The sequence below is a fragment of the Dasypus novemcinctus genome, chromosome 24, assembly GCF_030445035.2.
Source record: "Dasypus novemcinctus isolate mDasNov1 chromosome 24, mDasNov1.1.hap2, whole genome shotgun sequence".
NCBI lineage: Eukaryota > Metazoa > Chordata > Mammalia > Cingulata > Dasypodidae > Dasypus > Dasypus novemcinctus.
The window spans coordinates 33,951,301-33,978,808 of NC_080696.1; the positions used below are offsets into that span (position 1 = coordinate 33,951,301).

The 27,508-nt window shown below is 45.4% G+C and overlaps 2 protein-coding genes and 1 pseudogene across 10 annotated transcripts in view; 2 read left to right on the forward strand and 1 right to left on the reverse strand.

The window, feature by feature from the left end:
* Positions 1–1,641, forward strand: part of DNMT3B (DNA methyltransferase 3 beta) — a 39,103-nt gene extending 37,462 nt beyond the window's left edge. For all 6 annotated transcript variants that reach the window (XM_004464066.4, XM_071211633.1, XM_071211636.1 and 3 more), the window contains one exon: positions 28–1,641. In XM_004464066.4, coding sequence (XP_004464123.2) covers positions 28–169 — 142 coding nt within the window. In that variant the 3' untranslated portion in view covers positions 170–1,641. The remainder of the gene's footprint in view (positions 1–27) is intronic.
* Positions 1,642–8,627: 6,986 nt separating this feature from the next.
* The window catches only part of MAPRE1 (microtubule associated protein RP/EB family member 1), a 34,302-nt gene continuing 15,421 nt past the window's right edge, over positions 8,628–27,508 (forward strand). The window contains exons 1-4 of one of the 4 annotated variants that reach the window (XM_058286903.1): positions 8,979–9,173; positions 11,634–11,713; positions 12,725–12,848; positions 26,409–26,554. In XM_058286903.1, coding sequence (XP_058142886.1) covers positions 12,728–12,848; positions 26,409–26,554 — 267 coding nt within the window. In that variant the 5' untranslated portion in view covers positions 8,979–9,173; positions 11,634–11,713; positions 12,725–12,727. Of the gene's footprint in view, positions 8,855–8,978; positions 9,174–11,633; positions 11,714–12,724; positions 12,849–26,408; positions 26,555–27,508 lie in introns of those variants that run through there. The other 3 variants (XM_058286900.1, XM_058286901.2, XM_058286902.2) reach the window with 3 other exon arrangements.
* On the reverse strand, positions 15,027–25,856 carry LOC139437558 (WW domain binding protein VOPP1 pseudogene; annotated as a pseudogene).

Below are 27,508 nucleotides of genomic sequence, written 5' to 3' on the forward strand. Positions count from 1 at the left end.
TGTCTTTTTACTCTGGTGCCCTCCCAGGATCTTTGGCTTTCCTGTCCACTACACGGATGTGTCCAACATGAGCCGGGGTGCCCGCCAGAAGCTGCTTGGGAGGTCCTGGAGTGTGCCCGTCATACGACACCTCTTCGCCCCTCTGAAGGACTACTTTGCCTGTGAATAGTTGCTCCCTAAGCATCCTGGGGGCACCAAGGAGGGTGGGGACCAGAGCCAGGACTCGGGAGTGGGATCCCTCAGGAGGTGGGAGCCCCGGGCTCTGGCCTTCCTCAGCTCAGCTGTTATGTGGTCACGGTGTGTACCTCAGTTTCCCCCAAATGCTCAGTGGGAGCGGAGCCACCTGACCCTCTCTCTGGCAGGGGGAGGCTTCTGTTGCCAGCTCGCCCAAGGTGCCACCTCCTTGTGCACAATTCAGACCAGGCCGCTCAGAGTGGCCAAACACGGTGCTCAATTTTTCTTCTAAAACTTTAAAACTTGAAGTAGGTAGTGAGATTGCTTTTTTTTTTCCCTCCTGGGTTCACCACTCAGAGAAACAATGGCTGAAATACCAAAACCACAGTGCTGACAGCTCTCCATTACTCAGGTTAATGCTGAAAACCCACCTAAGACAGTAATTGCCAAGACTTTAATTTTTTTAACACCTGCTACTCTATGTTTACAGGAGTGTGCAGTTGTAGACAGACATGTAGCTAAGGGAGATTTTAAGGGCCCAGGATGTTTTTTTTTCTAGGGCTAGCAGAGGAAGAAAATGATGTATATGTCTTTCTTAATTTTACCCGGCACATTCCCCTTGCCTCAGTAAGGGCTGGAGTCTGCACTTGGGGCTGTTTCCACAAGGATGATGATATCAGCAGGGATGATGTCGTCATCACATTCAGGGCTATTTTTTCCCATGAACACAGGGCAGGGCTACCCTTAGCTAAATCCCTCCCAGTGACTGCAATAGTACCCTCTGGGGAGCTCAGGAAGCAGTGGGCTGAGTTATAAGCTGCCATGTATTATGTAAACAAGTGCGGCTTCTGTATCTCCCCCTCCCCATGTGAAGGGAGTGAAGGAGGGAGCTTAGGTAAAACTTCCCTCCCAAAAGATGCACCCAACTCTTCCTACTCAGGCACAGGTCCCCACATTCCAAGTATATCACCCCAACTCCTCATCCCTTTTCTAAACTCAGAAGCAGTGACAGCCAGGGGGCAGAAGCACATTCCTCGCGCTTTACCCTCATCTAAGAGATGGCAGGGAAAAACTGCAATAAAAGCCCGAGCCTCCCTCCAGAGATTTTTAAATCCTTTTTTATTCCATGATAAGTCGTTTTTAAAGGGGAATGGGAGGTCGGACAAGGTGCATTTCAGAAATGCTGTTGTAATGGGTTTTTAACACCTTTTACTCTTCTTACTGGTGCTATTTTGTAGAGTAAGGAACAACGTTGACAAGTTTTTTCATTTTTTTTTTTTTCACACAATCTCAGACTTCTATTTTTATGTTTAACATTTTCATAAACTTTTTTTTGGTAACTGGAGCCACGTAACAAGTATGGGGAAAAAACTGTGCCTTGTTTCAACAGTTTTGCTAATTTTTAGGCTGAAAGATGATGGATGCCTAGAGTTTACCTTATGTTTAATTAAAAACAGTATTTCTCTATGACAAGTCTGGTGTCCCTTCTTTTCTTCTGCAGGTTAGATGAGTGAGGTGTAGGAGGGCATGGTTAAAGTGTGAGGTTTAGAAGTAGTTATTGAAATTATTAACTCAATAAGCACATTGTGGGAATGCTGAGCAGATATGGAGCCTGTCCTTAGGTGGTTATGGTCTAGTGCAGAGGTCCTCAGATTCCAGCATGCATCAGCATCACCTGGAGGCTTTGTTAAAGCACAGATCACTGGGCCCCGCCCCTAGGTTTTCAGATTCTAGGCTGGGCCTGAGAATTTGACTCCGCTGCACCAGCGGCCACACTGGAATAGTGAATGGGTTTTCAAGGCTTGGTTTCTGAAGCTGGCTGGAATGGTCAAATTCTTTAAAGGCCAGACTGAAATACTTAACAGCTCTTGGATAGTTGATGAAGGCGATAACCACTCATAGCTCACAGCTTAAGAATCCCAGGTTGCTTCCCACAGTACCTCATGCTTCTATTGAATTCTTCAGCACCTTGTTCCATGGCTCCCAAGTTGTCATGATGCACGTAAGCCAAAATCAGTGGGACAAGGCCCCAGGGAAAGGACTGTTTGTGAATGGGCCCATGATTTTTTTTAAGATTAAAGATTTATTTATTTTGTATTTTTCTCCCCTCCCCCCCACCCGGGCCCATGATTTTAACGTGGTTTCCAGCATCCTTCTGAGTCCCTCTGGGTTGATCATGAATGTTCTAGGTTAAATGCCTACTATTTATTGAGCATTTGCTGTGGACCTGTAGTGCTTCCATGCCTAACATTGTAGGTTCCTTCATTAGCTCCATTTATAGTTTACCTAAGGTCACCCAGCCTTAGTCCCAAACCCAGAGACCATCCTAATGGTTTAATCGTAATCTGACTAGCTCCAGTTTTTGGATGGGGAAAAGGGGCTGATGGTTTCCATACCCCTCCAGAGGGTAGTTTGTGCAGAAGAAGGAAGGTGTGCAAACAGGATGCCCACGGGAAGCTCAGAGTGAAAGAATGTATTAGAAAGGTGCCCCTGGGTTAGAGGTGTGCATTGCCATGGTGAGATAACTTGGCAATTAGCAGCCTGGGCCTGTGCTCCTCCCTCTGAGGGGTTGACACCCCAGGGACCATGCCTGCTCAATTAAGCCATCTTGTATACACTGCTTCACCTATATGCCAGGACAGGATGAAGCAAAATAAACAGTCCCGGCCTCGAAATCCCAAGAGAGGAGATGGACTAGCCCTCCAGGTGAGGGGCTTTGGGTTTCCTTTACTGCTAATGGTATCAGCTGGTGGCAGACCTTGGAAGGGGCTGTGGGGGCAACTCTTGGGTGAAGTGTTTTCTCAAGATGGGGACCAGGCTTGGGTCTGAGCCATCCTGGCTTCAGTGGCAAGGGGAGAATGTGATGAACACTCTGATCTGAGGGAAGGAGTTGGGCGTTTGTATCAGATCTGGAGCTTTTCTGCAGCACTCCTGCTTGCCTGGGTTTGCGTCCATCGTATAGTTGCCATGTAATTTTGGTCAGGTGATTCCTTGGAATTTTTCATCTTATCTGAAAGGTGAGATGAAGTATAAGCAGTCCCTACTTCATAGGGGTCCTGTAAGAGTTCAAGGGCATAATCTGGGTAAAATACTTCACCTGATGCCTGGCATGCAGTAAGCCCATAGGAATGAGATGGCATTTTAATAGCGGACTTGCTCGGTTAGTGCAGTTGTCAATGAGCATGATCACTGAGTGCTCACACTAGTGCTGACAGTAACCACAGCGTCTGTTGTGCCCCCCATCCTATGAGCTAGGGTCCTATTGTCATTTGGGAGAGTGGTCAGGAAGCCTTGTGGGGAGGATCTTGTTTGGAGCTGCAGGGACTGGCCTTGGGGCAGTTCCTTGGAGGTGGTGTGGGGGTGTGGTCAAACTGGTCAGTCCCCATTTTGTAGACAGCTGTTTTTTTTAGATACTAGGGATGGAGATTGAACCTGGGACCTCATGTGGGAAACTGGCACTCAACTACTGAGCCACCTCAGAACCCCTGAGTTGTTTTTTTGTTTGTATTTGCTTGTTTTTGTTTTTTTTAGGAGGCATGGGAAATGGAACCCAGGACCTCCCATGTGGGAGGTGGGTATTCAACTGCTTGAGCCACAACTGCTCCACAACTGCTACTTTAAAAAAAAAAAAATTTCTCCCCACCTTGTTTGCATTTGCTGTGTCTGTTTGTTGTGTGCTGGTCTTCTTTTTAGGAGGCACTGGGAACTGAACCTGGGACCTTGGATGTGGGAGGGAGGCCCCTAATTGCTTGAGCCACCTCTGTTCTCTTTGTTGTGTCTCTCACTATGTTTTCCTCATGTCTCTTGTTCCATCATCTTGTGTCTCTTGTTCTGTCATCTTGTTGCATAAGCTCACCACACCTGCCTGTCCTGTCAGCTCAGTCTTGCTTGTCTTTAGGAGGCATCGGATACCAAACCTGGAACCTCCCATGTGGTAGACAGGAGGTCAATTGCTTGAGACCCATTCGCTTCCCCCCAACTGCATTTTTTTTTTTTAAGATTTACTTTATTTCTCCCTGTTTCCCCTTCTCTGTGTCCATTTGCTGTGTGTTCTTCTGTGTCTGCTTGTATTCTCATAGGTGACTCCGGGAACCAATCCTGGGAACTTCTGGAGTGGGAGAGAGGCGATAACTCTCTTGTGCCACCTCAGCTCCCTGTTCTGCTACAACTTATTTTCTCTCCTCTTGTGTCCTCTTGTCTCTTGTGTCATTTTGCTATGCCAGCTCTCTGCATCAGCTGGCACTCCTGCGCGGGGTGGCTTTCCTGCACTGGGTGGCATTCTCACACAGGGCAGCACACCTGTGTGGGGCCGTGTTCCCCCATGGGCTGGCACTCTGCTTGGGCCAGCTCGCCCTCACCAGGAGGCCCTGTGCATCGAACCCTGAACCTCCTATGTGGTAGATGGGAGCCCAATTGGTTGAACCAATTCCGTTAGCCCCAACTGCTTCTAGAGTGCCTACACTTGTGCCAGGCCTCCTCTCTGTTGTCAGAACGTCTGGGTTCCCTTCCTGAATCCACCCTGATTAGCTTGTGTGTGTTCCATGGTCTCTTTGTGCCTCAGTTTACCCAATTAATAGGGATAATATCAGCCTCATAAGGCCAATGCATGGATCAAATGTATCAGTGTATGCTTGTTGCCAAACAAATGGTAGCTTGTTTATTACTATTAGAAAATCCTCCTAGCAACCCAGAAGTGAGGCCCTGATTACTATGCTTTCAGATAAGAGAACTGAGGATCAGGTCTAACAGATCCAAGGTCCCACAGTAGGAAATGAAGTTGTGGGTTAGAATCTGCTTGGGAACCAAAGTCTGTTGCTACTTTTTCTCCTTTTTCACCTTGTCTCACCTGCATCTGTGTTTGTTGTTTATTAATTGCTGCAGCTTGAAATTAACTACCACCCTTTGCAACCTCCCTCCCTGCTTTCCTTCTTGTCTTCCTTCCAGCTGTATTTCCTTTCTTTTCTTTGTTCCTACCCTTTTCTGTCCTTTCTATTGATTTAAAAAAAAACTTATTTACAAATAATTTCAGTTTTACAAAAATGTTGCAGGAATAAAACAAAGACTTCTCAAATACACATACCCAAATTCTTCAAATGTTAACATTTTGCTACATTTGCTCTGTCATGCTATTTTTTTCTGAACCATTGGAGAGTAAGTTGCAGATATGATACATAACTATAATACATTTATCACAGTCAGGAAATTATTCAATTTTTAAAAAATTTTTGCTAGCTGCAAAATTGGAGCACCAATAATGTCCTTTATAGAGGAAGAAAAATAGATACAGACATATGTTTTCCCTGGTCCTGTATCCATTTCAGGATCATACCTTGCATTTATTTTTTATTTTTAATACTTTTACTTGTGAAATAAACTAATGGAGTGGTGCATAAAGCCTCATGCTTCAAGCTTGTAACCTACATGTGGTGTGTGAGCTTTGGTCCACCCTGAGGTCTCAAAAACAATGGTAGAAAGAACACACAGGTTGAGGTACAGGAGATGGCCACTGCTCACTCAGTCTTTGTACATGCTATTCTTGCCTGCAATGGTCTCTCCTTGCCAACGTGGTCTCCCACTTCTCAGCTATTTTAGGAAGAATTCCTTGACCCAGGCAGCATTAGACATCCTTCCTCTAAGGCCCCTTCCCTACAGATAGATAGAAAAATCTATTTTAGCAGAAAGTACTCTGCATTATAATTTCCTATTTTTGTTCCTATCTCCTCCATGAACTCATCAAGGCAGCTAAGATCTCCCCACCCCATTTCATTTTATTTTATTTTATTTTTAATTGATTTTGTAAAAATATTACATTAAAAAAAATATATGAGGACCCCTTCAACCCCACCACCCCCACCCCACCATTCCCCCCCCAGCAACACTCATTCCCATCATCATGACACATCCATTGCATTTGGTAAATACATCTCTGGGCACCTCTGCACCTCATGGTCAATGGTCCACATCATGGCCCATACTCTCCCCCATTCCATCCAGTGGGCCCTGTGAGGATTTACAACGTCTGGTGATTGCCCGGGAAGCACCATCCAGGGCAGCTCCAAGTCCCTAAGACGCCTCCACATCTCGTCTCTTCCTGCCATTCCCATCAGCCACCTGTCCACTTTTCCCACTCCAATGCCACCTTTTCTCTGTGGACATTGGATTGGTTGTGTCCATTGCACCTCTATGTCAAGAGGAGGCTCAGATTCCACATCCCACCCCATTTTTTAGTTAAGAAACTTATAAGGACTCAATCCTTGAAGTCATGGGTTTTGTTTTTGTTTTGGAGGGGGTCTCAAAATTTCTATCTGTGATTGTAAGAGTATGTTACATACAGCAGTTGCTTAAAGCCATATTAAAATTTTTGAAGTTATTATTACTCTTTTAGGATGGAGTTTTTTTTTTAAAGATTTATTTATTTATTTAATTGCCCCCCACCCCCGTTGTCTGTTCTCTGTGTTTATTTGCTGCGTCTTGTTTCTTTGTCCGCTTCTGTTGTTCTCAGCCGCACGGGAAGTGTGGGCGGCGCCATTCCTGGGCAGGCTGCACTTTCCTCCGCGCTGGGCGGCTCTCCTTAGGGGTGCACTCCTTGCGCGTGGGGCTCCCCTACGCGGGGACACCCCTGCGTGGCATGGCACTCCTTGCGCGCATCAGCACTGCGCATGGGCCAGCTGCACACGGATCAAGGAGGCCCGGGGTTTGAACTGCGGACCTCCCATGTGGTAGACGGACGCCCTAACCACTGGGCCAAGTCCGTTTCCCGATTTTCTTAACTAGACTTAATTTTTTAGAAAAATTTTAGGTCTATAGAAAATTTGCTCAGAAAGATACTTTAAGAAAGGACAAACATTTCCTTTTTACCCTCTGGCCTTTTGCTATTGAGCCTTAATCTGACCCAGATATCCTTGGTTAGCTTTCTCTTGGGGTAGGGGTTGGGTGGAATTGGGGGGGAGTGGCCTTTGAGCAGGTCCTGTGTCCCTGTCTTATCTCGGAGCTGTTCTGGGAGGGTGGAGGTTTATGTCAGAGGGCCTTGCTAGAATACTGCCTTTGACTCTTTGTGTCTCCAGAACCCAGTCCAAACTTTACCTGGGCACTCGAGGCTCTTCTTGACTGGGCCTTCTCTACAGAACTCATGTCCCACACGAATTCCTCATCCCCACCCAAATGGCCGTTAGGCAATATTAACATCAGGGGGCTTATTCTGGCATTAGCAGGATTCAGAAATTACTAATGTTTATTAAGCACATAACATGTCTATCTTCCTAAGGTCTATCAGAGTGAGCATTTGAACTCAGACCTGCAGGCCCTGCTGCTTATGAAAGTCATTTACTCTCATGGACACATGTCCTCATGTGTAAAACAGGGGTAACACATTGTCCCAAAGCACTTGCATATATCTTTACTCAATAGTCCATTATTCTATTAGTTACTGTAATCATTTGGTAATAGAGCTCTTTGCAGTTTATTCTTTTTTTTTAAGATTTATTTGTTATTTCTCTCCCCTTGCCTCCCTCCCGCGCAGTTGTCTGCTCTCTGTGTCCATTCGCTGTGTGTTCTGTGACTGCTTCCATCCTTATCAGCGGCACCGGGAATCTGTGTTTCTTTTTGGTGCGTCATCTTGTGTAAGCTCTCTGTGTGTGCGGTGCCATTCTTGGGCAGGCTGCACTTTCTTTGGTGCTGGGCGGCTCTCCTTACAGGGCGCACTCCTTGTGCGTGGGACTCGGGGGACTCCCCTGCATGGCACAGCACTCCTTGCGCACATCAGCACTGTGCGTGGGCCAGCTCTACAAGGGGCAAGGAGGCTGGGGTTTGAATCGCTGTCCTCCCATGTGGTAGGCGGACTCCCTATCCATTGGGCCAAGTCCGCTTCCTTGCAGTTTTCTCTTGTGGGTGTATGCTTACCCCTCTTCTACCTCAAACCCTTGCTGAATTAACTTCTCATCTTTTAGGGTAAGAGTTAACACTGCCCACGTGAAATCTAGCCGAGGAAAGTGGTTTGAAACCTGGATTTACTTCTGCTATTGGGCATGACAATTTATCTCTCCGAGCCACTTTTCATTCTATCTATTGAGAACCTATATATCAAGCTCTGAGGACACAGCTTAGAACAGAATTCTTGCTTCCATAGAATTTATGAAAAGACACAATAAAGGTACAAACAAGATGACGTAAGGTTCTCAGAAGAAAATAAATTGTTGAGATTCGAGAGTCATAGATAGTATTGTCATAAAATGTGTCTCTGGGGTGTCCTTCCCCAAAGCGCCTATCAACTACAATATAATAAAAACCCATGTTTGTAGAAAATCATTGTAAAGCCACACTGTTTCACAGCTACTGCTGAGGACAATTAGTAACTAGACCGCACCTTCTCGGGGGAGTCACGCCCGCCCCATTGGTTGCAGGAGAACACGTGGCCACAAGGAACCGGTAGTCGGCGCTCCGCCCCCAGGCGCCCCGTCTGCCTGTCTTTGGCTCGGCCCCACCCCCAGAGCGCGTCTGTATCCCTCTCTATAAAAGTAGCCGGCGGGCGATGACGCGCCTTTACGTCGGCGCGTAGCGGGTGTGGGGGGGTCTGCGTGTGAGGTCATCGCGCGGGAGGGCAGGCGGGGTTGGGCCGTTTGAACGAGACCAAGACGGAACCGGAGCCGGGAACAGGCAGTGGACGAGGACCTGCCGAGAGCCGGTGAGCCAGCGGCGGGCAGCGGGCCGCGGCCTTACGGGCAGTCGGGTGGGGTTCAGGCTGGCAGGCGCCGGGGGGCCCTGCGGGCGGAGCCTGGGCCGCTCTACAAGGCGGTGTAGTTCGGCCCTGGTGGGGGGAAGGGCGGGGCCGTGACCCGGCGCGCGCGGGCTGGGCTGGGGGGCGCGCGCTCCGCTTTGCTGTCGGGGCGGGGCCTCGGGCCGGAAGTGGGGACTGCTCCTCGCCGCGTGGGGGCTTCTGGGTCGCGGCCGAGGTGTGGAACCAGCACTCCCGCGGCCGACGGTCTCAGGGAGGCCAGGACGGGGTAGGGTGTGAGTGTGTGTGTGGTGGATGCTACTGGGAACTCTTAGGGCCCCATCCTTAGAAGGCAATATCGCACCATGGCTTCTGTATTCAGATCTCCTAGGTTCGATTTCCTGCTGTGCGACCTTGGGCAGGTGCTTAACCTTCTGGACCTCAGCTTCCTCATCTGTAAATCGGGGAGAAAGATAATACTGAGAGAAAGTTCTTAGCATGGCGCTTGGCAAAAGAGTAAGCCAGCTCTTTAGATTCCTTCCTTCAGTGTATTGAGTTCTTAGTAAGTGGAAGGCACTGCTAAGTGCTTAGGATACATGTGGAAGCAGGAGAGCAAAGGCCTGCTCTTCAGAAGCCTGCGTTGTGGTGGGGAGACAGGAAGTAAGAAAATGAATAAATGGACAATGTCATATAGTAATAAGTAGTTTCCAGTCCCAGCTTTACATTCTTCTCTGGTGTTGTGGCAGAGCTTGGCGTTTGCCCCCGTTTCTGGCATGAGGATCCTGAATCTCGCTGAGGGGAGGTACCTCAGGCCAGGAGTCTACCTCACTGGTGGGGTTTCTTTGAGAGTAGAAATAACAGCTCTTTGTTAATTAGGCACTTACCATGTGTCTGGCATTGTGTTAAGTGCTCTCATGACATTATGTCATTTAATACCCTGTCTTTAGGAGATATTTATTTTACAAATGAGAACAAGACTGAGAGATGGAGTGACTTGCCTTATGCTGCCCAGCAAGTGGCTGAACTCATTTCTGTGTCTTCAGAGTCCAAGCTCTTAACCCCTATGTTACACTACCTGAGGGCCAAAGCCAGAAAGTGTATTTTCTTTGTCCTTTATATGCCTTGTCCTGGTATCAAAGTGCCTGTTTCTGGCACATAAAGAAGCTTAGCTATGATGTGCTTTTCACATACACTTTGTGAGATGTTTTCATGTAGAGTCTTATTTAATCCTGACCACCACCTAAGGCAGGAGATAGTTCCTATTTTACATGGAGCCATTTGTGATTCAGAGAGGTGAGGGGTCTTTATCTAGGTCCTATAGCTCTTTTTGGTGGCACCTCCCTCCCCTTCTTAATGCCTTGAAAGCATTAAGATGCTCATCAGCTAGCATTAAATTAGAATGGTTGGGAACCTGCTAGGAGAACTGTAAGAAGAGATACCGGGTTAGGCAAGCGGGAGCTCTGTCAAGGCTGTGGAAGTATGGATCAAGGAACCTTTAAGGGTGAGGTTTATGTGTTAGTCATGGGGTTGTCCAATTTTGAGACATGTGATGGAATTCTTATGGAGGAGAGTGAGCTACAGCTGTTTTTCTCAGTTGTAGGCTTTACTTTGTCTGCCTGGAAGAGCCAATTTGTTGAGTCAGTGGATTTTATTGCACATCCACAAGGTGCCTAACTTCATGTATTTAGTGACTGCAGAGTTTGCGGAGCACGTGGGACTGGGTATTAATGTATTGCTAATGACAGAGTTTTAAATTATATGGTGAAAAGCTGTTAACATTTTCCTGAGCTTAGGTGTGACTGGGAGACATAGGAGGCTTTACAGCTGCTTTCGTTTTATGGTAGCATGACGGGAACAGTACTTGATGTATGCAAATCACCAAAGTAGTTTATAAGTGCTCAGCCTGGGACCATGTTTTTTGCTTGTGTGTGTCTTGCCTTGAAACCTGGTTATAGCATTTTGCATACTGTGTACATTTCATGTTTTTATTCATTCAAGGAATTTTAAATAGGGAGGGACACATTGATTTGTGATTCAGAAAATTCTGGCTGCTATGTGAAGAAGAGATTGAGACAGTGAGACTAATTGAAAACTGTTGGAGCAGATCCAGATGAAAGATGGTGGGAGGCAGGTCTCAGGCACTGTTTTGGTACCAGGGATATGGAGATGAGTGAGACAAGGTCTCTGCCCTTGACCTCATTTTTTAGTACCTAATATGTGTCAGTTACTGTGCCACGTGTTTTATATATTATCTCATTTAAACCTCAGTATGATCCTTTAAAAAAATTTTCCCCCAAATAACCATCAAAGAAATGTAATAAATGGCCTAAAGTCTAACTCTTATTCCCCCCTCCCCAAATAAATGTTGTTTTTTAAAAACTTGTAACATAATGAGGCATATTGAGGTTAAGTAACTTGCCTGAGGTTGCACAGCTAATAATGAGTGACAGCCTTACATTCAAACCTAAGTCCTCCTGGATCTTTGAAATCCTTAGTTCTTTCCTTAGAATGGATTGCTTCTTGGCCCAAATCTAGTCCAGGAATGGTTTAGAGTTGAGGAGAGGTGCTCTGGGAACATAGGAGGGATGAATTTTCCATTGGATTCAGGAACTAAATTGTGTTTGCCTCTTGCATAACTTGGTTTTATTGATGGAGTTTGGGAGTATAAGAATGTTGATGGTTTGCTATTATGAAAAAAGTATATATAGATACATATTTCTCTCTTTGATATTATCTTGCCAATCTGAAGTTAAGTAACATTTACTGATTATCCAGTGTGTGGAAGGCACTGTGCCAAGTGCCGTGGGAAACGTAAAGGCATAGATCCAGGTAAGTCAGTTGATCTCTCCTTGGCCTCATTCACTCCTGCTTATAAAAATGGTATTGGATGGGTGGGTCGCAGACTCTTCCAGCCCTCACATTCTTGTATGAGTCAAAAGGCTGGTAGCAGCCTAATTCAGGAGACAGCTGTGGAAGACCAACTTGTACACTAAAGATTTAGGTTGTGGGAATTAAGTGCCACAAGAGAGCAAAGGCCTGGGAACTCAGGATGAAATCTCCTCTTATAGTTGGTGTACTGACTGTCCAGAGATTTCATTGAGATCTTGATTAGTCTGCCCTTATCTCATTTTGCTGAGTCTTCCCTTCTACTCTTTAGTTGCCACCTGCAGTCAGGGTGTTCTTTTATTTTTATGCCACTTAAAACCCTAAAACAGATTTCTTAACAGTTAGGATAAAGTTCATACTCCTTACCATGACTAGTAAGTCATGACCTGGTCTCTACTTACTTCTCTTCCCATATCTTACCACCCTCCCTCTTGTTTGCTAGGCTGTCATTTCTTCCAGATCTCTGTGTGACTGCTTCTTTCCGATTCTTAAGCTGAAATGTCACTTCAGAGAGGCTTCCCTGAAGACATTCCTCCCCCCCCCCAAACACAGTTGCCTAACTGGTTGTTAGGAAACATTTGTGTGTTTGGTCAGTATCAGACTTCCCTACTAGAATGTGAGCTCCCTGCTGTCAGGCCTCTTGACTCTTGCTCATCTGTTTCTACATCAGCTTCCCTTCATAAAGCCCTAGTCATCTCTTTACTAGTGTCTCTTGTAATATAAACTTTTTTATCAATCACATTAAAATGTGGCCTAAACTTTTGGCTGGCTGCTATGGGGCAATTCATTCAGATTATGTTCTTGTGTGGAAATCCTAGTGTCCCTGGTTTGGCCTCTGGGAAGAAGATGAGGCTTAAGAAATAAGTGTTTCCACTGGTCTGCTTCAGGAAAGGTTTGCCCTCACTTGCATGCCTAATATAATGTGAGCCCTTCTCTTTTCCTCAAATGCTGTAGAAGATGGCAGTGAACGTATACTCGACATCAGTGACCAGTGATAACCTAAGTCGGCATGACATGCTGGCATGGATCAACGAGTCTCTGCAGTTGAATTTGACAAAGATTGAACAGTTGTGCTCAGGTAAGAGAAATCTGCAAGGCCATTTCTCTAGGAAAGACTGCTGGTTCTTCAGACATGCTCAATTCCCATATCTGACTACACAAGCAACACAGGTTCATGGTCTGTGTTAGGTCTGCCTCCTTTTTTTTTTTTTTTTTTCCCAAATTTACTTTTATTTAGCATACATAGGAAACAGGACGCTATCAAAAGAGAAGAGGGAGAGGGGAAAAAAATGAGCCAAGAGTTGCACAGGAGAGCATGCACAGACCTGCTTCCAGTTTGCTCCCAACCACCGACTCTCCAGGGTCGGCACGCACTCTGGGAGGTGGGTACATCCCACCACGGAGGCGAGAGCGGCTGGGAAACACCCCCAAGTGGGATTTCAGTAGTGAGCATCGGTGTTCACTGACGCAGGGAAACAGAACCTGTCTTACAAAACCGTGGGGATACAAAAGTGTTGAGCTTCACAAATCCTTCAGCCTCTTAAGATGTTTCGTTATCAAAAAGATAAACAAAATTTACTTATAGACTTTTGGGTGCCTATTCAGCTGTGCCCTGGCCAAGTGGGGCAGCAATTAAAAAGAAAAAACAGAAAAAGGTAAAGGGAGAAATTGACATTAAAAGTACAAGGAAAAAAAGGCCTGGAGAGAAATGAACGTTTTGGACCCTCGCAGCCGCTCCTTGATTGTAAACGGCCAATGCGGTGCCTCGTCTCCGTGTCTGAGTTCCGGGTGGCGAGGCACTGCAGTGGTGGTGGGATTCACAGGTCACACAAGGCGGAGACGCGGGCGCACCCTGGCTCCCAAGCTGCTCCCATGGGCGGTGGCTTTGTCCCCGAGCCTGCTGCGGGGCTCTGCGGAGGCGCCAGGCTCCTTGCCTTCCGCGTTCCTGCAGCGCTGAGCTCTGCTGGTCCCAGTCCTCAGCCTCTACCCAGGTGGCACGGACGCCAGGCTCCTCGGTGCAGACACGGTGACACGCAGGACCCCCGGGGAGAGGGCCCCCACCCACGTTCCATGAGTGACCATTTAAAAAATAAGCCCCGCCCCCTGGGAGGGACTGCCAAGGGGTGTGGGGCTTCTCTTTCTGGAGCGATGAAAACGTTTTAGAACTGACTGCGCTGAGGGACGCACAACCCCGCGATTACACTAAAAGCCATTGGCTACACCCTGGGCGACTGCACGGCATTTGAACGGCTCTCAGTACAACTGCTTTTTAAAAAAGTCCCCCTTCCCCCCCAAATACTACACAAACCGGGATTTCAGTGTCCTGGCTACACCCTTCTGCCCTTGGTCTACACAGCAAGGCAGGTCTAAGTCTGGGTTTGAACCCACTATCAACACTACCATCTACGTGGAGGCGCGAGGGTCCCTGCTCGCTGACAACTCGGGCTGCGCGGGTCTGCCTTTCCCACCGCACCTCCACTCTAACTCTGATGAGACCGTCCTCCTTGAAGGGCTCTTTCCACCACGGCGACCGGGGTTCTGCTTTCGATCTTCTCAGCGGGCTCCAGCACCACCTGCCGAGGTGAAACCAGCCGCCGGGACCCTCTCCTCCCTGATAGGCCCAGATGCGGCTCGGCGGGCTCTGCCTTGACCTGTCCGCAGAAGCCGCCCGCCGCAGCTTGGTCCGGGGGGCTGGCCCGGGCCTGGCGCCGGGGAAGGACCCCGGGGGGTCCTGTCTGGAAGCACGCAAGGCGGTGCCAGCGGCTTCCACACAGTGCGGGAAGAAGGTCAGACCAGGGGCTCCCGAGACACAAGGAGACGGAGGATCCGCGCGAGGGCGCGCGCGGCTGCCGGCCCGGCGACGCTTTCTTCAGGGTTCAGGGGCCGCCTGCGCAGGCCCGGCCGCAGCTCACCTGCCCGTGCGCGGCGGGGGCGCATCTCCAGGGCGGTGGGCGGGGCCGGGCCCGCGGGCTCTCGAGGGCCACGAGCCTCTCCCGCACGCCCGTGGGGCGCTGGGGCAGGACCAGCTCAGGAGCCCTGCCCGGCGCGGGGGTGGGCCCGGGGGTGGGGGAGCGCACAGCCCCCGGGACTGCCACCACCTCGGCAGGACGACGCGGGTTACACCAGGAACAGAAGCAGCGGGGCGCGGGGTCTAACACTGGGCCTCCGCGCAGCACGGAGAGGGGCGCTGGCTCAGACGGCCGGGCCGGCGGGGCTCCGGGACCAGCCCTCGAGGGTGCTGGAGGGGGACGAACAGCTGCGCAGGAGTCCCAGTGGGGCGCCCGCTCACTTGGCCTTCACCACCTGCTCGTACGGGGGCGGGGGCGTGTTACAGTAGGAGGGCAGCGGTGGGTAGGCTGCGCTGCCGTGGGGCGAGCCGGGCTGCGCCTGCAGGGCCGCGGCCACGGGGTTCCTGGCGGGGCTCAGCCCCAGGCCTCTGGGGTCTGTGTAGAACGGTGGTCCTGGCTGCTGGGCTCCTGGCGCGGAGTTGGGAGGCTGCCTGGTGTAGGACACGCTGAAGGCTGGCCCCTCGATCAGCGGCGGGGGGTACATGCGCTTCCGGATGAAGAAGCCCGCGCCGCAGCAGAAGAGCACGCCCATCATGAGGAGGAACCAGAAGTACCAGAGCCTCTGTATGGAGAGGGCCCGCACGCAGCATCTCGAGCCGCAGCAGTCCTCGTAGGAGCGGCATATGTAGTATGTGGGGTACAGTCCTTCAAAATACCAGCAGTGCTTTTTGGCCTCTGCGCACTCCACCAGCAGCCCGAGCAGCAGCGCGGCCGCCCGCCCCGGGCAGGCGGCTCATGGCTCCGCCGCGTCCGCTCCGGTGCGCCCGGCCCTCGGTCCCCGGCGCGGGTCAGCGGCTCGGCCCCCACATGGCGCGCGCGCGGCGAGCTCCAGCCCCGGCCGGCGAGCGCAGGGGCGCGAGCGGCCCTCCCCCCCGGCCCCCAGGTCTGCCTCCTTTCTTCTTCCTCAGCCCTGCCCTGAAAACATCACTTCTAAAAGGAACTGCTTAAAAAAAAGGACTTCTGGCCTATATGTCCACTGTCTCCTGCTGTAGCAACTGCATTCTTTTTTTTTTTTCTTAATTTATTTCTCTCCCTTCCTCTCCCCTCATTGTTTGTGCTTGCTCTCTGCTCGTCTTCTTTTTAGGAGGCACTGGGAACTGAACCTGGGACCTCACATGTGGGAGGGAGGCACCTAGTCACTTGAGGGACCTCCGCTCCCTACTTGTTGCGTCTCATTTTGTTTCCTCGCTGTGTCTCTTTGTTTTGTTATCTTGCTGTGTCATCTTGTTGCATCAGCTTGCCGCACCACCCTGTCCCGTCAGCTTGCTGTCTTGCTCATCTTTGGATGGCACTGGGAACCAAACGCTGGACCTCCCATGTGGTAGGCAGGTGCCCAGCTGCTTGAGCCACATCTGCTTCCCGAGACAGCATTCTGAATTCTTGGGCTACACTTTCTGACACCCAGATTTCAAATGTTTTATTTGGGGGCAACAGTTTTATATTAGTTTGTCAGTGGCATTCCTCTTTCCAAGAAGCACAAGACTTCTTGGACAAATGCCATTTCAGCCATAATTTTCCCAGACTACTGTTTAATAACAGAATTTGGTAGAGGGGTAATGATTAAAAACAAAAACATGTTTTCTTTTTGCTAAAAAGGTAGTTCATACTGTATAGCATTTAGAAAGTTAGAAAGGAGAAAATAAAGAGTAGATGTGGAATGTTTTTCCATTCTGACTGTATATATTTCAGCTGTTTTTCCATCCTAACACATTGTAGTTGTTCACCAGTGTCATTCAGTATCTTGGAAATATTTATGTACTTATTTTTTAAAGACTTATTTATTTTATTTATTCCTCCCCCCTCTTCCCCACTTGTCTGCTCTCTCTGTCCATTCGCTGTGTGTTCTTCTGTGTCTGCTTGTATTCCCATTAGGCAGCTCCGGGAACCAATCATGGGGCCTTCTGGAGTGGGAAGCACCACCTTAGCTCCCTGATCTGCTGCGTCTCTTATTGTCTCTTCTCTGTCTCTTTTGGTCATGTCATCTTGTTGTGCCAGTTCTTCACATGGGTCAGCATTCTACGCAGGCCAGCACTCTGCATGGGCTAGCATGCCACACAGGCCAGCTTGCCTTCACCAGGAGGCCCTGGGCATTGAACCCTGGGTCTCCTATATGGTAGACAGGAGCCCAATTGCTTGAGCCACATCCATTTCCCAGAAATACTTATTTTTATTGGCTATATACTCTTTCTTTTTTGTGGGTATCCTGGAGTTGTTTGATTTCCACCCAATTTTGGTTGCTTCTAATTTTTCCATTTTATGAATAGTGGCTGGATTGACTATCCCTCAATCTTTTTATTTTTACTCATTTTTTTCAGTGATTCCTAGAAGTGAATTGCTAGATCAAAGGGTCTTAGCTCTAGGTCCTTGGTAAAGGTATTATCAGTTTATACTCCCTGTAAGGACTTACTTTTTCACCTTTGGCATTCTGCTGACTGCCCCTCAGTGTCCTGACTGGTAAGCAGAATGTCAGGGTTATCAAAACTGGTTCTCTCACAGATGAGAGGTGAGGAATATGCCAGAAGAGTGATGTATCCTGCTGCTACTTAAATTCTTGTCTTGTTCATGGGGTGGAGAATCAGAACTCTCAGCCTCTTGCTAGCTAATAAGAACAGTAGTCATTTAATTGAATGCTTATGTGCCAGGTGTCATGTAAATGCTTTCCAAACATCTGTTTGTTTAATTCTCACTATATCTCAATGAAGGTAGGTATGGCTATTAACACCATTTTACCCATGAGGAAACAAGACTTAGAGAAGTTGTGTAACAAGCTCAGGATTACCCAGTTGAGAAAAGAAATGAGATTTGAACTTTCATTCAAATCAAGAACCCATACTCTTCAGCCACTGTACCCCACTGCCTCTAGATTTTCCATTCGTACTGACCAGTGACATTTGGATTGATTTAAAATTATTGCTATTATTTTTATGATTTTTTTTCTTCTGAGTTCAGCTTCTGTACTTCCTTATTGTATAGCTGGGTCTTAGTTTTATTTGATCATCTTATTTCCAGTCAGAGGAGGGTATGTAGGAAGTTGTACTCTAAAATAGTGGTGTCTAAGAGTCATGCTTATTAAATATTAATTACTTTTTTTTAATGGTAGACAAAGATAGTTAGCCATGGATCTGCACTGCCTTTTTTACCATTTTCTATTAGTTTCTTCCATTCTGTCTCTGTATCACCATTTGTTTGAGGCTTTTAAAGCACTCATTTGCCCTGTGATCTGTGACTAATGGGGGATGAGGTCATCTTTGTTTTCATTTGAGCCAACTTTTTCACCAGAAATTTTCCTCTAAAATTCCTTTTTCTGTAAGTAAACTCCAAAATATATTTCACTTAGTTAATTAAGAAATGAGATTTTTTTTCATGTATAGATAAGTTGTACAAGTGCTGATAAGGTTTATCTCATGCAAGCAGGGCACTGCCATGGACAGGATTGGACATCAAAGAGGTTTCATTCTGCTCTGAGCCATGTGACTTTGAATAAGTCCCTAAATGTCTGTTTCCTCATCTGTAAACTTGGGTAGTAGTACCTGGCCCACCTGTTGGGCCGTTGTGAGAATCAGCTGTAATAATAGTTTTCAGATATCTGTTTCCAGGCAAGACCCTGGGGGTGAGTGGACATCCTCCCAAGGAAGATATGTCCTCCTCTTACAGTTGAGACTGTACTTATGCCTTATGGATGCATTATGGTTTTGCACACAGATCTGTCTGACCACACTCGTTCTGTGTATATGTTATGTCTTTTAAAAAAGCATATGGAAAAGAGTTAAATTATATGTGAGTTACATATAATCAGTTACAATGGTATTAGTTCATTAAAATTTGTGAAGTATGTCAGTTCTGCCTAATATTTGCCAATTGTTGTATCCCAGACAAAAGTGCTTTTCCTCAGTAGAAAGTGGTAAGTGTAGAACACTTAGCTGTCATTTGTAAACAAACTTTCATTTTAACTAGTTTTCTAGAGAGCCTTATAAGACCTCTTTTGGTGTATGTAGATGACTGTATTGTGTTTCACATTAGTTTAGAAAACCAGGTCTCAGCTTCTAGTAGGAGAACAAACAGGATGAGCCACAGACACAGTCCCTGAAGAAGGCCTGATGCCAAGAAACTGGAGTCTAGAGAAGGTGAGGCTCCTCAGCTCCTTGTATGGAGAATCTCAAAAGCCTTTAGTATGAGTGCCTGGTCCTTCCTGGTCTAGTCTCTCATAAGCATAGGATCATGCAGACAAGAATTCTCCAGCAAATGCAGGCTTCGAAAGGGTCCCTTGAGAGGGAAAGCTGTGAGGGACTATGTTGTTAATATGCTGACTGTCTGTGTTTTGTCAGTATTGTGGTTCTCTCCCCTACCCTCCTGACCCCCAGCAGTGAAAAGAGCCTTTGCTTGGCTCTTAAAGTGAGGTTAGACAAGGATAACTTTAACCCACAGAGTTGGCAGGTTGTTTCCAAATTCAGTGTTACATCTCTAGTCACCTCATTTTGGAGTCCTAGTTATTAAGGAAAAAAACCCTGATCACAGAGAATGATGTTGATGAGGGATCACTTGTGTAGAAAAGTAGATGCTGGGTGGGATGGAGTCTCTGAATCAAGATGGTGGTACATGGTATTCCAGGATTCTCTTCCCCTACAGAATCTTTGAACAACTAGCAAAAACTGGCAGAGCCATCTTCTTCAAAACTTGAGAAAACAAAGTGTTGCAATAACTGGGTGCGTGCCCAATCAAGGAAATGTAACTTGAAAAATGGTAGAAGTTCATGGCACCCTTGGTCCCTTCTGTCTCCCTGGCTTGGTGCCAAACTGGCCAGTGTTCCCGCTGTGGGTCCTGGACCCTGTTACAGAAAGAGCAGAGTAACCTTCATGTGCATACCAGGTACCTGTATGTTGGTGCCAGTCTCTCAGGTGGCAGCTTTAAGGAATGAACTAGGAAACTCGTCTCTGGTTCACCTTTCCAGAACTTGCCTTGTAGGCAGAAGCAGCTTTTGTACAGAAAGCACAGTAAGAAACAATTAGGCAAAGAGGCCTGGGGCAAAAGATTACCTACTTTAAGATACAAAATATACCATCCAGGAGGTGGGGAAGACCTGTTTCTTAGGAAGTAGAGGGAAGATTGGGATTCCTGTAAATGGGGGTTTTCTCTAAGATCACTAGTAGGCACAGCCCAGGACAAGAGACAGACCCAGAAAATTCTGAGAAGACCCTGTGCTTCACTCTTGTTTCAGGGTGATCTTGATAGGTGGGCAAAACTCCTATATACAAAGACTGTGAAAGGTGTTTTTTGCTTTGGTTTGTTTTTGTTAGTTCCCAGAACTCAAGGAAATCTGTTGAATCACTAGCTGGATACAAATTTAGGAACCGATAGTGCAGGGACTAAATCCCAGAGCCAACATATTAAAATATCAAAATGGCACAATGTACAACTATAGGTTATAAGACAAACAAGAAACGGGAAGTGGCCCATCCAAAGGAACAAGATAAAAACAAATAATCGACAAAGAAGATCAGACTTCAGACAAACCTGATGAAGACTTAAAAAAAAAATCTTGAGTAAGCTCAAAGAGGTAAAGGAAAACAGGGGAAAGCACTAAATGGTATCAGGAAAATTTTACAATGTTAGAATTCCAGTAAAGAGGTAGAAAGTTTAAAAAGGAACCAAATGATAATAATCGATGTAAACCACAATAACTGAAAAACTAAATCCCTGGAGGGTTTGTTTTATCAGCAGATTAGAGCTGGCACAAAAGAGAATCAGTGAACTCCCTAAGACAGTTGAAATGATTCAGGCTGAGGAGCAGAAAGAAAAAATAAACAGAGCCTAAGAGGTCTGTGGGATGCCATCAGGTATACCAACATATACATTATGGGAGACCCAGAAGAAGAAAGGAGCAGAAGTAATATTCAAAGAAACAATGGCAGAAAACTTCCCAAATTTAATGAAAGATATGAATATATATACTCAAGAAGCCCACCGAACCCCAGTCAGGAAAAACTTGAAGAGAGACATGCCCAGACACGCAGTAGTCATGTGTTGAATGCTAATGTAAAAAAAAAAAAAAACACCTCTCAAATCAGAGACCTAATCTCATAACTGGAGAAACTTAGGAAAATAATGAACAGTGAGTTCGTTTGGAACCCAAAGTGAGCAGAAGCAAGGGAATAAAGATTAGAGCGGAGATTAATAAAATAAAGAATAAAAAATTAAAAAGTATATCAACAAAACCAAAAGCTGGTTCTTTGAAAAGATCAATTAAATTGAGAAATCTTTAGCTGGTCTGAGAAAGGAAAATGAGGACACAAAATCAGAATTGGAAGCAGGGGTATTACCCACAGAAATAAAAAGGATTCTAAGAAGATGCTATGAACAACTGTATTACCCACAAAAATAAAAAGGATTCTAAGATGCTATGAACAACTGTTTGCCAACACATTAGATGGCCTAGATGAAATGGACAGATTTCTAGAAACACAAAAAATACCTGCACTTAAGAAGAAATACAAGATCTCAGCATACCAATTAAAGATACTGGATCAATAACCAAAAACCTCTGAATAAAGAGAAGCTTAGGGCTAGATAGCTTCATGGGTGAATTTTACCAAATGTCCCAAGAATGAACACCTTTCTTGTTCAAGCTGCCAAAAAATAAAGAGAAAGAAACACTCCCTAATTCGTTTTAAAGATTTATTTATTTATTTATCCCCTCCCCCCCTTGTGGCTTGTTCCTTTCTTTGCTGCACTAACTCTCCTTGGGCAGGCGGTCAGCTTTCTGTGGGCAGTCAGCTGGCCTTCACAAGGATATGAACCCAGGGCCTCCCATATGGTAGACGGGAGCCCAGTCGATTGAGCCACATCTGTTTCACCTTTGAACTTGATTTTAATGTCTGCTTTAATGACTTCACAGCCCTGTATTACCAAATATTCATCATTTAAGACCCAACTCAGGCCTTACTTGCTTCCTGAAGCCTGTACTCTTATATTTAACAGTTGGTTTCCTGTGCATTAGCAGTAAAACCGTGGGAGTTCTTAATCTGGAGTCTTCTGATAGGGGAACATCTATTTTGTGCAGAACATTGGCTGCAGCTTTCATCTCGTTCTTCAAGGGACCCTTGACCTGAAAGGGTTGATAGTCAGCCTACTTGAGAATACTGCAACCTTTTGGAGTAGGGGTCACATCATGCCCTTGTTTTGTGTTTTCTCCTTGCAACACAAAGCCTGGTAGAGAGGAGTCACAGCAGTTGGTGGAAACTTTGTAATAGTGATACGTGTGCCTACCTAAGTCTGTCAGCCCTTAGGCCAAGATGGTGTGGGCCTCTTCTATTGCAGGTTTTTGGGGCATTGGCCGTTTAAGGGGATTCTGCTAGCCCTGTTGGTGTTGCTAGCTTTTGCTCTGGTCATGGTCACATACCTTATTGAGGCAGTATGGTATAGGCCAGGAGTTTTCAGCCTTTTTCCTGTTAAAAATACTACCTTTTCTCCTTTTAGAAAGTTAACGTTTTTTTGCTTTCTGGTTATAAAAGTCATACTCACTGGGAGCAAGTGTAGCTCAAGTGCTTGAGCGCCTGCTTCCCATGTTTGAGGTCCTGGGTTTGATCTCCGGTACCTCCTAAAAAGCAAGTGTAAAAACTAGCTCTCATTAGGGAGTGGGTGTAGCTCAATGGTTGAGCATCTGCTTCCCATATATGAGGTCTGGGTTCAATCCCCAGTACCTCCAAAAAAAAAGGTTATAGACACTGTACTATATAATTATTTTAAAATGGAATGCCTTCAGTACACCTCTCAGAGATTGGATACCATCTGACCATTTTTGAGCTATAAAAACAGTGATTTCCCATGGTTTAACCTAATACATTGTGTTCTCTTTTAGTCTTTTTTTCTGTGCTTATATATTATGATAGATATTTTTTATGTATAAGAAAACCATGTAGTTTTTTTTTTTTTTTTAAAGATTTATTTCTCTCGTCTCTTTTCCCCCTCCCCCTGCCTTTGTTTGCTTTCTGTGTCCATTTGCTGGGTGTTCTTCTGTGTCCTCTTGTGTTCTTTTCAGCGGCACCGAGAATCTGTGTCTTGTTTTTTTGTTGCATCATCTTGCTGTGTCAGCTCCCTGTGTGTGCGGCGCCATTCCTGGGCAGGCTGCATTTTTTTCGCGCTCTGTGGTTCTCCTATGGGGTGCACTCCTTGCATTTGTGGGACTCCCCTACGCGGGGAACACCCCTCCATGGCACGGCACTCTGCGTGCATCAGCACTGCGCATGGGCCAGCTCATCACATGGGCCCTGGGTTTGAACCTTGGACGTCCCATGTGGTAGGTGGATGCCCTATCTGTTGGGCCAAATCTGCTTCCCTAGATATGTTTTTGTATCATGCTTTTCTTTTTAACATTAAATGTTGAGCTTTTCCCCAAAAAAGTAAAAAATGTCATGGTATATTATAATTGATTGTTCCTCCTGTTGAAGATTTAGGATGTTGGCAGTTTCTATGTGAATAAGAAAGTAGTAACCAGTTTTATGCTTAAATTTGTCCTTTTAAAAATAAAAACCACTTCCTTGTGCAGGACCCCAATATATTTACTAGCCAGTTATATTCTGTGAATTGTGTAATTCCTTTGCCCAGTTTTTTTGGAGTCTTATGCTTTCTTTTATATATATATATGTATGTATATATAAAATACACATAAAATAACAACTCAATTTTGGCCAGTTAGGAGTATGGCATATTTCTTCTTGCCCTGATATAGTAAAAGCTTCTTTACTCTTGTGTAGGATAATATAAGGAAGAGTATAATGTTGGAAAAAGAGCAGCAGACTGGGAGTCAGGGTGCCTGGGGTCTGGTCTCTGGCTTGGTCTCTCCATGGCCTTGAGAAAGTCATTCTACCTCTGGTCCTAGGTTTTAAAATTTATAATTAAGGATTCTTATAGTTCTCAAATAAAAACTGTCATAGTTCTTCAAGCAGGCTTTTTTCTGAGAATCAGATGACTCATTCTTTTATACGGTTTTGATTGACTTTGGTAAACTCATGGATGGCTTGCGAATACTGAACATTTAGTAAATCCACATTATTTTATTGTTTCAGAAAAATCGTCTTTTGTGTTTAAAACAGTTCCATGGGTATAGATGCTTACATTATCTACTATGTGGGTTTTTTCCCCTAAAAATTGGTTTGTATGTATCAGGAGCCAAACAAGTTTGCATTTGATAAATTATGACTGCTAAGTCTTTTTAAAAATGTAACAGTTCCTCCCCTCTTCATGCCATTAGTTTTTGGAAGAAACTGGGCGCTGTCCTCTAGAATTTAGGAAGTTACTCAAGTGTCCCCTCTTTTAAAAATAATACTGCTAATTCAGTTCCTGATACATAGAACACCCTCATTGTTTTTTAATAAATAAATAAATCAAAAACCAAAAATCAGGTTTTCACTTTGCAAGACTTCCTTCTACTAAGAATGTTACCCTGATCACTGAAGTGCTTTTGCTCTTTTTCTTCCTTCTTTCCCAAAATAATGATATTTTCACTCTTTATACTGGAATTGGCAGGGAGCCAGCTTGGCTTGGTCCGAAGTAAGTTGAATATACATTTTATGGCAATCTCGAGTGCTGCAGAACACCTGTTGTTTAGTCACTGGATTGTTCTTTTGTCTTAGTAGCTCTGGAAGGGCAGTAAATGCACAGAGAAGCCTGCCTTGTATTTGGAGAGTTCAGTTTGGTAGGCATTAGAGAAATAACATTTTTGGAAATTTTAAATAGTGAGAAAATAGATTTTTGGTTTAATGATGAAAAAAATGGGTTTAATGATGAAAAAAATGGGAAAGAGGTAATTTGGAGAGCAAATGGGATGAAATGTATGCACTAATTTTTTAGTGGTCTTTAAAGTAAAAAAAATATTTTAAAGGGATAAACATAAAGATACCTTCTATTCAACTTTATTGTATGATAGGTTAACTTATTTAGTTATATAAAAAGTCTAGGGAGACAAATATCTTAGAAAAAAGAAAAAACCTCAGTCAGAGGACAGATCTTGGAAATCCTTGGGAAGTCTTCCCATTCCTGTTTACCCCCACCCCGGAGTGAAGAGTAGGTTATATCCTTGTGAAAAATCAGAAAATATCACCTGTTTTAATGTGTTCTTTTATATGCTTTCACTTTTCTTTGTAGTGGTCATTTTATTGTCATACTGGTTTCTAATACGAGGTGTTTCTATATTTTTTGCTTTTTTTAAAAAGATTTTATTTATTTATTGTTCTCTCCCCTTTTATATTTTTTGCTTTTTTAAAAAGATTTATTTATTTATTTATTGTTCTCTCCCCTTCCCCTCCCCCACCCTCGTTGTCTGTTCTCTGTGTCTATTTGCTGCGTCTTCCTTGTCCACTTCTTTCTTTCTTTCTTTATTCATTTTTTTAATGTCCGCTTCTGTTGTCGTCAGCAGCATGGGAATTTGTGTTTCTTTTTGCTGTGTCATCTTGTTGTGTCAGCTCTCCATGTGGGCGGCGCCATTCCTGGGCAGGCTGCACTTTCTTTCGCGCTGGGCAGCTCTCCTTAGGGGGTGCATTCCTTGCGCGTGGGGCTCCCCTATGCGGGGGACACCCCTGCGTGGCATGGCACTCCTTGCGCACATCAGCACTGCGCATGGGCCAGCTGCACGTGGGTCAAGGAGGCTCAGGGTTTGAACCGCGGACCTCCCATGTGGTAGACGGATGCCCTAACCACTGGGCAAAGTCCGCTGCCTATATTTTTAATGTTTTTAAAGATTTATGTATTTCTCCCCTGCCCCTTGTTGTTTTTGTGCTCATTGTCTGCTTTCTGTGTCCATTCGCTGTATGTTCTTTTGTGTTTGCTTGTCTTCTCTTTAGGTGGCATTGGGATTTGATCCTGGGACCTTTCGGAGTGGGAGAGAGGTGCTCAATCTCCTGTGCCACCTTAGCTCCCTGGTCTGCTGTGTCTCTTATTGACTGTCCTCTGTCTCTTTTTGTTGCATCTTCTTGCTGTGCCAGCTCTCTGTGCAGGCCAGCCCTCTGCAGGCTACCTTGCCACATGGGCTAGCTTGTCTTTACCAGGAGACCCTGGAAACCGATCCCTGGACCTCCCATGTGGTAGACAGGAGCCCAATTACTTGAGTCACATCCCCTTCCCAAAATAGGAGTTTTGAAATTTCTTAGAGAGATGTGGATGTGGCTCAAGCAGTTGGGTGCCTGCCTACCACATGGGAGGTCTTGGGCTTGGTTCCTGGTGACTCTTAAAAAGAAGATGAGCAGACAATGAGTGCAAACAATGGGGGGGGAGGGGGAGAAATAAATAAAATAAATCTTTAAAAAAAATTCATAAAAGCATTTAGTTTCTCCTCATTATAGGCTTGCAGATTGCAAGTATAAGAGCATATTGGGTTAAATAAACCACAGTCTTAAAGATTTTTAAAAAATTGACTTTGAAGTCAGGTGGTAAAGAAACTTTTGGATTTTGTTAAGTCTCCTTTACAACTTTTCAAATAGTACCTGAGTTAAATGGACCTGGGAAAACTTCTCCTTGCTTTTAATAGTAGCATGAAATGATCTAGTGTGAATTTTACTATTCTGTTGTTGTTCATTCAGGGGCTGCCTATTGTCAGTTTATGGACATGCTGTTTCCTGGCTCCATTGCCTTGAAGAAAGTGAAATTCCAAGCTAAGTTAGAACATGAATACATCCAGAACTTCAAAATATTACAAGCAGGTTTTAAGAGAATGGGTGTTGACAAAGTAAGTAAATTTTTTTCTTTCATTGTTTCTTAACTAATGATTGTTACAAAGGATCCAGATGCTGACCTGAACTGTGACTTTAGGCTTTTTCTTTTCTTTTCCCAATTTTATAGTTCTCTTTTCTCCAGATAGCACAGAATTTACTGGGACCAAAATTTGCCTTTGTCCCACAATCCCTAGACTCTTGTTGTCGTCTGTCTTCATTGTCTGTAAAGTTGATAGTTGTCTGGAAAAGTCAGCCTGTAAATCTGTACCAGTGGTGTTTTGTTTTTTAATTGTTTAATCTCTGTTGGTTTGATATCTCTTTTAATCTCTGGATGTATTTCATGTAGCATACCATATGTAGAAATAAGTAGTTTCAGTAGAGAATATTCTAGAAATACCTGCTTTCTCTGGTACTAGGAAGATCTATGGTGTGTACTGGGAAGCTCCTTCCTGCCTTGAGGATTATTTGAAGATAACTGGAAACATGGTCCACTAGGCCTCATGAGGGCAAATACTACTTTTGTTATAGTAGATAATAGATTGCAAAATTAAGCAACTGTTTTTTTCTCCTCATTAGAAGGGTTTATCCTTTTACTAAGGCATTTTTTTGGGGGTAACATTTTACTAAAGCTTGAATCATCCCCTAATTATCTTGCTGTTAATTGATTTTATTTGAAGTCACTCTTTCTTTGTTAGCCAAAGGGGTGCTGATGCGAAGTACCAGAAATCTGTTGGAAAGGGTATTTATTTGGGGTAGAAACTTACAGTTACAAGGCCCTAAAGAGTCCAACTCAAGGTACTGTAAGAGGTACTTTCCCACCCAAAGACTTGCCACATGTTGACGCAAGATGACGAGTGATGCCTGCAAGGGTTCAAGCCTTCCTCTTCTCTCTTAAGACTCTTGTGGGTCCAGCTTCTTCCAGTTTCAGCTGTAGGCTTGCATAGGGCTTGTCTCTCTTCCCAGGGCTC